At 44.4% G+C, this 10,631-nt stretch overlaps 1 protein-coding gene and 1 non-coding gene across 3 annotated transcripts in view; both read right to left on the bottom strand.

Annotated features, from left to right (window-relative positions):
• The window catches only part of LOC122708111 (membrane cofactor protein-like), a 55,468-nt gene extending 46,707 nt beyond the window's left edge, over positions 1-8,761 (bottom strand). For both annotated transcript variants that reach the window (XM_043924229.1, XM_043924230.1), the window contains exons 1-3: positions 8,577-8,761; positions 2,756-2,944; positions 2,317-2,419 (exon numbers count right to left, since the gene is read on the bottom strand). In XM_043924229.1, the coding sequence (XP_043780164.1) occupies positions 2,317-2,419; positions 2,756-2,944; positions 8,577-8,619 (335 nt within the window). In that variant the 5' untranslated portion in view covers positions 8,620-8,761. The remainder of the gene's footprint in view (positions 1-2,316; positions 2,420-2,755; positions 2,945-8,576) is intronic.
• LOC122708440 lies at positions 6,444-6,550 on the bottom strand. Its single transcript, XR_006345212.1, has one exon. It is a non-coding gene; the product is annotated as a U6 spliceosomal RNA (small nuclear RNA).
• Positions 8,762-10,631: the final 1,870 nt, after the last annotated feature.

Consider the following 10,631-nt stretch of genomic DNA (forward strand, 5'->3'; position numbering starts at 1 on the left):
TCACAATGGATTAAAGACTTAAATATAAGGCCAGAAACTGTAAGCTGTCTGAGGAAAATACAGGCAATATACTCTTTAACATAAATCACAGCAAGATCCTCTTTGACCCACCTCCTAGAGCAATGGAAATAAAAACAAAAATAAACAAATGGGACCTAACTAAACGTCAAAGCTTTTTTTTGCACAGATAAGGAAACAATAAACAGGATGAAAAGACAATGCTCAGAATGAGAGAAAATAATTGCAGATGAAACACCTGACGAAGGATTAATCTCCAGAATATATAAACAGGTCACACAGCTCAGTCTTAGAAAAACAAAAGGCCCAATCAAAAATGGGCACAAGCCGTAAACAGACATTTCTCCAAAGAAGACAGATTGCCAATAAATACATGAAGAAATGCTCAACATCCCTTATTATTAGAGAGATGCAACCAAAGTTACAATCAGGTACCACCCCACAACGATCAAAATGGCCATCATCAAAAAACTACGAACAATAAATGCTGGGCAGGATGTGGAGAAAAGGGAACCCTCTTGCACTGTTGGTGAGTATGTAAATGATACAGCAACTATGAAGAGCAGTATGAAGATTCTTTAACAAATTAGGAATAAATCTTCCATATGACCCAGCAATCTCACTGCTGGGCACATGCCTTGAGAGAACCACAATTCAAAGGACACATGCACCCAGTGTTCATTGCAGCACGATTTACATTAGCCAGGACATGGAAGCAACCTAGATGCCTGTCGAGAGATAAATGGATAAGGAAGATGTAGAACATACACACAATGGAATATTACTCAGCCCATAAAAAAGGAAAAAAATGTAAGTCAATTCTAGTGAGGTGGATGAACTTAGAGCCTGTTATACAGGGTGAAGTAAGTCAGAAAAAAAAATCTCATATTATACACATATATCTGGAATCTAGAAAAGTAGTACTGGTGAATCTATTTGCAGTGAAGGAATGGAGACCCTGACTTAGAGAATGGCCTTTTGGTCACTGTGGGGGAAGAAGAGAGTAAGATGAATTGAGAAAGTAGCCTTGACATATATATCCTGTCATATGTAAAACAGATAGCTAGTGGGAAGCTGCTATCTCTCACAAGGAGCCCACAGGGGTGGGATGACAGGAACAAGGGAGGCTCAAGAGGGAGGGAATAAACATATAATTATGGCTGATTTGCCTTGCCGTATGGTAGAAACCAATACAGCATGGCAAAGCAATTCAGTTCAGTCGCTCCGTCACGTCCGACTCTTTGCGACCCCATGCACTGCAGCACACCAGACTGCCCTGTCCATCACCATCTCCCGGAGCTTGCTCAAACTCATGTCCATCAAGTCGGTGATGCCAGCCAACCATCTCATCCTCTGTCGTCCCCTTCTCCTCCTGCCTTCAATCTTTCCCAGCATAAGGGTCTTTTCTAATGAGCCAGTTCTTCGCATCAGGTGGCCAAAGTATTGGAGCTTCAGCATATGAATATTCCAATGAATATCCAGGACTGATTTCCTTTAGGATGGACTAGTTGGATCTCCTTGGGACTCCAAGTGTCCTTGGGACTTCTGATAGTCTCCAAGGGACTATCAGGAGTCTTCTCCAACACCACAGTTCAAAAGCATCAATTCTTTGGCGCTCAGCTTTCTTTCTAGTCCAACTCTCACATCTATACATGACTACTGGAAAAACTATAGCTTTGACTAGACGGACTTTTGTCAGCAACGCAGTGTCTCTGCTTTCTAATATGCTGTTTAGATTGGCCATAGCTTTCTTTCCAAGAAGCAAGCATCCTTTAATTTCATGGCTGTAGTCACTATCTGCAGTGATTTTGGAGCCCAAGAAAATAAAGTCTATCACTGTTTCCATTGTTTCCCCATCTATTGTTATGAAGTGATGGCACCGGATGCCATGATCTTAGGTTTTTGAATGCTGAATTTTAAGCCAGAGTTTGGTTGACAATTCTACCTCCTATTTCTAAAAGCCTCACTTCAGCTTAGAGAATTGGCAATTTTAAATAGGGTACACTTTATTGTCAAAAAATAAAGTTACCATGATTACTACACTTTTAATGCATACAATAGATTTATTATTACATATCATAAATTATACAATTTTGCTTTACTTCAACTTAAATGTCTTTCTAATTGCACATATTTCAAATATTCATAAAAAATGCAAAAGTTGTTTGGCCACAAGTATAAGTTGTCACATAGAAAGCAAGATGAAATCAAGTTTATAGGAATGCTTAAGAAGGGAGCAAAACCAAAATACAGTTAGTAACATTTAACCTTATTTTCTGTAAGTAACATCTTACTTACCCCTGATTACAAACAAAGTGAGCCTGTGAACCAAACAGAATACTTCCATTGACAAAGTAAACTTGACCATTCATTGGATCTCCCAGATTAGGACATGATTTTCCTAAGAGAAAATATTAAAATTTGTTGGTTTACAGCAATTTAGAAAATAGATTTAAATCAAATTCAAAATTCTGCAATTCTTGTTTGAATTCATGGGGATCTTATTATTCATTTAATTATTATTTCTTTCCATATTATATGGCCAAACATGATTAATATCTACCTAGGTAACCAATTGCCAAGAAAAAGATTCTTTGGGGATTTTTTAAGCCTGAAAAAATGCATTGCCATCTAAAACCTATATTCACATGAGAGAACCATTATTGCAGTAGACGAATATGTGCACTAAAATGTGTGAAATTCTCCAGAGAAATAAAAAAAAAAAAAGTTTACTTACTTGTACAGGCCTCCTCGAGAGCTGACCATGTATTGTCATCCTCACAAACAGCAGATCTGGAACGAAGAGGAATTATGGGCTTGAAACCTAGGCGACAGTCATATTGTATACGTTCCCCAGGACGATACCTGGGTTTAGGAGCACCCTGGAGCCTCATAGTTTCAAACCTTGGTGGATCACCACAGGCATCTAGGAATAAAGAGAATAAGAACATGAAAATAAAGTAGCTTATTTCTTTCATCAGGCAGGGACTCTGGCCTGGCATCAGGTAGGTAGTACAGAATAAACAGAAAGATTCTTGGCAAGATTTTAAATGACTGTTCTTGCTTTTACCCAAGTGGTAATTGTTGCAAAGGATGTGCCTTGCTTATTTGAAATGATAATCGATGAGCTTTTGGTTTGTTGAGGATTAAGGTGAAATTCATTCAACACTAAATTGAAGAGATAGCATCAATGTTTTTGGTTTTAAAATATGTTTATAGGTATGTGTCCTTCCCCACTTCTTTCTAAATTCATTATTTTGACATTCACCTCTCCTCTAAGAGGTCTTCTATGAGATTATGGTTCCATAGTTTGAAACACAAGCATATGATCACCTATCACTTTGGGTTCAGTTTCTTCTCAGAAGGCAAGGTCCTAGAGGGCAGGGAGCATATACCTTCTTTTTGTACTACACTCTGTACACACTGGGTGCTCAAGACATGCTATGGCAAGCCTTGTAGATATCATAGATCAAAATAAATATTGACTAAAATATTTAAAATTATGACTTCCTTTTATGTGTTTTGTATTAGTGAATTGAGCATTTTGCAAATAAATGGAAACCCTTGAAATATCAAATTTTATTACTTTGAATAGCCTTAGTAAAAATCGGTTTCTTGGATGTTCCAGTAGTAATCATTTAATCTTCTTTCACTGATTAATGAATTGTGCCTTCCCTTAGAAACTCCCTGCAGTAGCTCTTTGGGCTGTTTATCCAATGCATCCGGACAGTGAAGCTGTTATATTGCTATGCTTTTAGAATTTTTTTTACCTCTGTCCTTTTTTTGTGGGGGGTTCTTCCCTAGGACAGTGTTGTTCCTACTTCAGCAAGTCCTCTTCCTTTTAATTATCTGTGCTCTTGAAAATCTTATAAATGTTAGAAAATAGTGTAAAATATTACGGTGGAGACACATTGGTTAAAGTCTTAAAGTGCTAAAAGGATGCAGAGGCCTTTCCTATAAGGTTATAGGACCTAAGGGGATGGGAGATAGACTATTTTGATCCCTGAGGGAACTTTTCTTTCTTATTCTTTGGGTCTAGGTCTTTAGATCGAAAGACTAGTCAAGAGAGAACTCTAAACAAGTGAAATGTTATCCTCCTTTTTCATCATTTTCTGAATTCTAAACTCCTCTCTTGACATTCTGTCCAACATTTCACTACACAAAGTGCTGAGATCCACTTTTGGCAAAATGTTTTCAACATTTCCACTATTCTGGTCTTAATATATGAAATCTCCTCAATCAACTGCCCAAAACAAAAGCAACAAACAAACAAACAAAAAAGGATGCAGTTATTAAAAACAGAGTTTAAAGATCAGTACTAAAGAGCCTCTTAAAAATCAATCAATAAATAAAGAGCCTCTTGACGGTGAAAGAGGAGACTGAAAAAGCTGGCTTGAAACTCAGCATTCTAAAAGCCAAGATCATGGCATCAGGTCCCATCACTTCATGGCAAATAGATGTGGAAAAAGTAGAAGCAGTGACAGATTTTATTTTCTTGGGCTCCAAAATCACTGTGGACTGAGACTGCAGCCATGAAATCAAAAGATGTTTGCTCCTTGGAAGGAAAGCTATGGCAAACCTAGACAACGTGTTAAAAAGTAAAGACATCACTTTGCTGATAAAGGTATGTATAGTCAAAGCTATGGTTTTTCCAGTAGTCATGTACAGATATGAGAATTGGACCATAAAGAAGGCTGAGTGCCAAAAAATCAATGCTTTGGAATTGTGGTAATGGAGAAGACTCTTACAAGTCCCTTGGACAGCAAGGAGATCAAACCAATCAATCCTAATATTCGTTTGAAGGACTGGTGCTGAAGCTGAAACTCCAAAACTTTGGCCACCTGATGTGAAGAGCCATCTCATTGGAAAAGACCCTGATGCTGGGAAGGACTGAAGGCAAAAGGAGAACAGGGGGGCAGAGAACGAGATGGTTAGGTAGTATTACCAACTCAATGGACATAAATTTGAGCAAGCTCTGGGAGACAGTGAAGGACATGGAAGCCTGGTTTGCTGTAGTTCATGGGATTGCAGAGTCGGACACAACTTAGCGACTGAACAAGAACAACAAAAAAATCAGGATAGCATTGAATTTTATGAATAACATTAAATATACTGAATACTTTGAGCCATACATCATCATTTTACAGTAGGAAAAATGGATTAGAAATGCAATATAATTCCTATTAATAGATACAAATATATAACACCATCCAGAGTTTCCTGGAACCAAGAGAGAAATCAAGTTAATAGCATGTCCAAAATTAAATTATACAAGTGTCATTTGTTTATGTATCTGATTTCACTACCTATCTTGAAACCATATCATGAAGAAAGAATTTCTAATATGAAAAGAAAAATGTCAATGGGATGATTTAATCCATTTAGCTAACGAGTATTTCTTCCCACTAACGGGCATCATGAAAGGCACACTTTCAACTATATACAGTTTGGAATGTATGCTTTGGCAACCAGTTGAACACAAGGTTTAAACATACAAGGTTTAATGATTGAGTCCAATACCATGCTTTTTAATTACCAAATTTCTTCTCTTACTCAGAATACTGAATTCTTTACTCCTGTGTGATTTTCTTTCTTTCTTTCTTTTTTTTTTATTAGTTGGAGGCTAATTACTTCACAACATTTCAGTGGGTTTTGTCATACATTGATATGAATCAGCCATAGAGTTACACACATTCCCCATCCCGATCCCCCCTCCCACCTCCCTCTCCACCCGATTCCTCTGGGTCTTCCCAGTGCACCAGGCCCGAGCACTTGTCTCATGCATCCCACCTGGGCTGGTGATCTGTTTCACCATAGATAGTATACATGCTGTTCTTTCGAAACATCCCACCCTCACCTTCTCCCACAGAGTTCAAAAGTCTGTTCTGTATTTCTGTGTCTCTTTTTCTGTTTTGCATATAGGGTTATCGTTACCATCTTTCTAAATTCCATATATATGTGTTAGTATGCTGTAATGTTCTTTATCTTTCTGGCTTACTTCACTCTGTATAAGGGGCTCCAGTTTCATCCGTCTCATTAGGACTGATTCAAATGAATTCTTTTTAACGGCTGAGTAATATTCCATGGTGTATATGTACCACAGCTTCTTTATCCATTCATCTGCTGATGGGCATCTAGGTTCCTTCCATGTCCTGGCTATTATAAACAGTGCTGCGATGAACATTGGGGTGCACATGTCTCTTTCCGATCTGGTTTCCTCAGTGTGTATGCCCAGAAGTGGGATTGCTGGGTCATATGGCAGTTCTATTTCCAGTTTTTTAAGAAATCTCCACACTGTTTTCCATAGCGGCTGTACTAGTTTGCATTCCCACCAACAGTGTAAGAGGGTTCCCTTTTCTCCACACCCTCTCCAGCATTTATTGCTTGTAGACTTTTGGATAGCAGCCATCCTGACTGGCATGTAAAAAAATATGGAATGCTTCACGAATTTGCATGTCATCCTTGCGCAGGGGCCATGCTAATCTTCTCTGTATCGTTCCAATTTTAGTTTATGTGCTGCCGAAGCGAGCACTCCTGTGTGATTTTCAAACTAAAAATTTCTAGTTTCAGAAAACTAGTATTGTGACTAAGTTTTTTCCTAGATAATTTACAATATAATAATTATTGGGTTGCAGTGCTATATGTTAACAGCAGATGCCATTATATAATATGATAGGCTGCATTCATAAAATTCCCTAGTTTTCCAGATGAGTTTCAGGAAGAGGAAACAGTCTGTACTACACATCAAGAGAACTGTTCACCTGTACACTTAGAAAAGTTGTGCAGAGACTCTCCACCTGCTTGCTAAATTTAAACATCACTCTGGTACTCAAGCACAAAACCAGATCCCTGCCCAGGCAGTACCTTCAGGAAAATTCTGGTCTCTGATCAAAGTGAAATCTCATTGAAACCTGACCATCCTGCCCCTTCTCTCACTGTCTACACAAACTACCTTTTAAAATGAATATAAAAAACAAAAGTTTATTGAGATTAATGTCCATGGTTGATTAATAAACTTTTTAGAAGGCTGGTACAGTGCTTGTAAGCAAGAACATCTACATTCTATAACACTGCACACCTTTTTATCAAACTTGGAAAATGTGCTACAAAATCATGGTTCCAGTCGGTGGGGAAGATGAAACTGGATGGTAGATGCATCATCAGGTGTAAAGAAAAGATACTGAATCCAAGTCTTCAGAAACAATTCATGACTATTTCTTACTTTCTGTCTGTTTGCCTTCTTTTGCAGGTAGGCTCCCAGCAGGTAGGCTGGGGTATAAAAGACTTAATGTTTTTATAAAATGTCACGTACAGTATTTTGATTAGTTAGAATTCACCCCTATACATGGTTAACTTACTTCTTTGGAACTGTAACATGCATGAAAAGGGTAACTAGGTGCAATAAGGCAGGAAGAGAATGATTCCACCCGTTAGAAATTAAAAGATTTTTTCCCCAGCAGGTGGCGCTGCAGCACAAGTCTTTGGTTTCTCTCTCTGCGCTGCCTCTGGCAATATCCGCAAATGGGCACTTTTCACCCTCCGCTACCTCTTTCACAGGTCTTGCCCTGTGGCCACCTTATTACTTTTTATACCTCTTGGGTGTTGGTGCCTTGCTGCTGCCAGCGTCAGTGGCATCACCACGTGGGGCACAAGGATGGTGACTTCTGCTGCCTCCAGGACCCTGAGTTACAGCCTCCACCACCAGAGAGGAACTGGGAGGGTGGGGGTAGTGGGTGGGGGGGATGGGTGGGGCCCCACCCAGCCCATGTTCTTACCTGACCTCCAAATGAACTTCCCAGCCCCACACAAAGCAAGCAGTAGCTTCCTGGGCCCACACTTGGCACCACCGGGTGGCCACTTCTACAAAGTACACACCAGGGAACACTCTGTGTGGGCTTCCCTAGCCCAGCCAAGCCCCAGGGGCACAAACACCCCTACTCCCAAGTTATCAAACTGCCCAGAGAATATAGGGCAAACCTCCCCGCAGGCACAGCAGCAGCCTAACTACGTGCCCAGGCACCTGGGAACTCACGGCAAACCGTCACCACCAGCACCAGATCAGCAGTCTGTGGTTCATTTGGTCACCTGAAGGCAGCAGGAGAGGGGGACGGCAGAGGACGAGATGGTTGAATGGCATCACCGATTCAATAGACATGAGTCTGAGCAAACTCCAGGAGATGGTGAAGGACAGGGAAGCCTGGTTTGCTGCAGTCCATGGGTTTGCAAAAAGTCAGATACGACTAGCGACTGAACACCACCAGCCTGGACCTTGGCAAGCCTCAGTTTCGCCCATCACCCCGCATCGCTGAATGCCCACCGCAAGCAAACTTCTCTTCCAGCGCTATGTAGTTCCTACTCCCCTAGATCTCCACGCAGCCCGACCCACGGACGCTCTGGTCAGGCTTTCTACCCCAACTCTTTATGACCCCGGAGTGGACCCAGTCCCACGACTCTCACGAGAGACAAAAAGCAAATCTCCTCCCACCCTCGGTTCCAGTCGGCCGGCCTCGCGAGCCGCTCCGGTTCCCCAGCAGCGCGCACGCTCTGCAGGCTCCTACCCGAGACTGTGGGCAGCAGGAACACGAGGACCACCAAAAGCATCCCTACGAGGCACCAGAAAAAGGGGGCTCTCGGGGCGACCAGGAGGGGGCTTGCGCGATACGAAAGCCTCTGTCACTTTCGGGGAGACCGGCGGACTCCCAGCTGAGCCCAGCCCGGCGGAGCTCTGAGCTCGGTTGCCAGACGCAACAATCCCCAGACTCACAAGGTGTCCGGAACTGTAACGCGGAGGGCGTGGCTGGGCCGTGCCGGGGGCGGGGTGAGGGTCTAGCGGGGCCAATGGGCGGGCTGCAAGGCGGGGCCTCGGCGCCGGGAGAGGTCCCGGCTCTTGGAGGGGCGGTCCCTACTCTGGAGGGGCGGTCCCTACACTGGAGGGGCGGTCCCTACACTGGAGGGGCGGTCCCTACTCTGGAGGGGCGGTCCCGCGCCTGGAGGGGCGGTCCCTACGCTGGAGGGGCGGTCCCTGCGCCTTGGGGGGCGGTCGCTGAGCCCGGAGGGGCGGTCGCTGAGCCCGGAGGGGCGGTCCCTGCGCCTGGAGGGGCGGTCCCTACGCTGGAGGGGCGGTCCCTGCGCCTTGGGGGGAGGTCCCTGCGCCTTGGGGGGCGGTCGCTGAGCCCGGAGGGGCGGTCGCTGAGCCCGGAGGGGCGGTCCCTGCGCCTGGAGGGGCGGTCCCTACGCTGGAGGGGCGGTCCCTGCGCCTTGGGGGGCGGTCGCTGAGCCCGGAGGGGCGGTCGCTGAGCTCGGAGGGGCGGTCGCTGCGCCTGGAGGGGCGGTCCCTGCGCCTTGGGGGGCGGTCCCTGCGCCTTGGGGGGCGGTCGCTGAGCCCGGAGGGGCGGTCGCTGAGCCCGGAGGGGCGGTCCCTGCGCCTGGAGGGGCAGTCCCTACGCTGGAGGGGCGGTCCCTGCGCCTGGCGGGGCGGTCTCTGCGCCCGGAGGGGCGGTCCCGGCGCCTGGCGGGGCGGTTCCTGCGCCGGGGAGGGGGGCGGGGCGCGGCGCTGCAGAAGGTTCCCGGTGGGCGTGGAGACATCGGTGCGCTTCCGCCGCCACAAGGAGTGGCTCTCGTTCCTCTGTCTGCAGACCTGAAGGAGAGCCCCGGCGACTCGGTGGGAGTAGCTGGTTCACCGCCTCTTGGTGAAAAGACTGTTAACCACCCTACGCAGGAAGGGTGGAAAGGAATCAAGGGCTGGCGTGGTCATCATTGTCCCTTTACCGGAAAAATCAAGCGTAACGACCTGAAAATAGAAATCTAGAGCTTAGGCAGTGGGTCACTGTGGGACAGACACCCATCATGACTCCTTTTGGACCTGGGGCCCTCCAGATTGTCAGGACACCTGGGCCCTTGATCGGTCATTGCCATTAGGCATCATTCACGATATTTGAGATTTCCGTGGCTGAGCCTCTGCTACTGAAGCCTCTCATGGCCGGATAGGTTTCAAAATCACCAAAGGTTTGGCCATCGCTCTCTCAACTGCCAAAATCCATTTGTTCTACCCTGTGTTCCCAGGAGAGCATCTCTGGGAAAGTAAATGGTTAAACAACCCCGGGCCGTTAGCTTAATGGGCCTCAACTCTATGTAACCCTTGCTATTGAGGGACTAAATGTTTTATGGAAGATGAAATATACATACATGAAAAAGGTAAAAAGAAAGGTGCATTAAGGGCCAAATTCTTGGAAGCAATGAATGTCATTACAGTTGGGAGGAGTAGGAATTGGTTAGGTGAAATGGATAAAGGGGGAAACTTTTCTGTTGAAACACTCTTGCAAACGATGCTGGAAAATTGAGAGTGAGCACGATTTATGTGTAGAGTTGTAAGTAAACCTGTATGACTAGTAGAAGAAAAACCAAAGTAACATGACTGGCATTAAGGAGCAAACAAAAGGAGCTGCCATTTTCTTATTACGTGGCAAAGAATAAAAAGGTCAACCAGTGTGAGTAAACGTGTTGAGGGGACCAACACCCCCAAACTTTTAGTTTTTAACATAGCATTTTTGTATGTTAAAAAGTTTTACTATGGGCATGACTTTTAAATCACCAGTCCCATTGAGAATTTATTC

The sequence above is a fragment of the Cervus elaphus genome, chromosome 14, assembly GCF_910594005.1.
Source record: "Cervus elaphus chromosome 14, mCerEla1.1, whole genome shotgun sequence".
Classification (NCBI taxonomy): domain Eukaryota; kingdom Metazoa; phylum Chordata; class Mammalia; order Artiodactyla; family Cervidae; genus Cervus; species Cervus elaphus.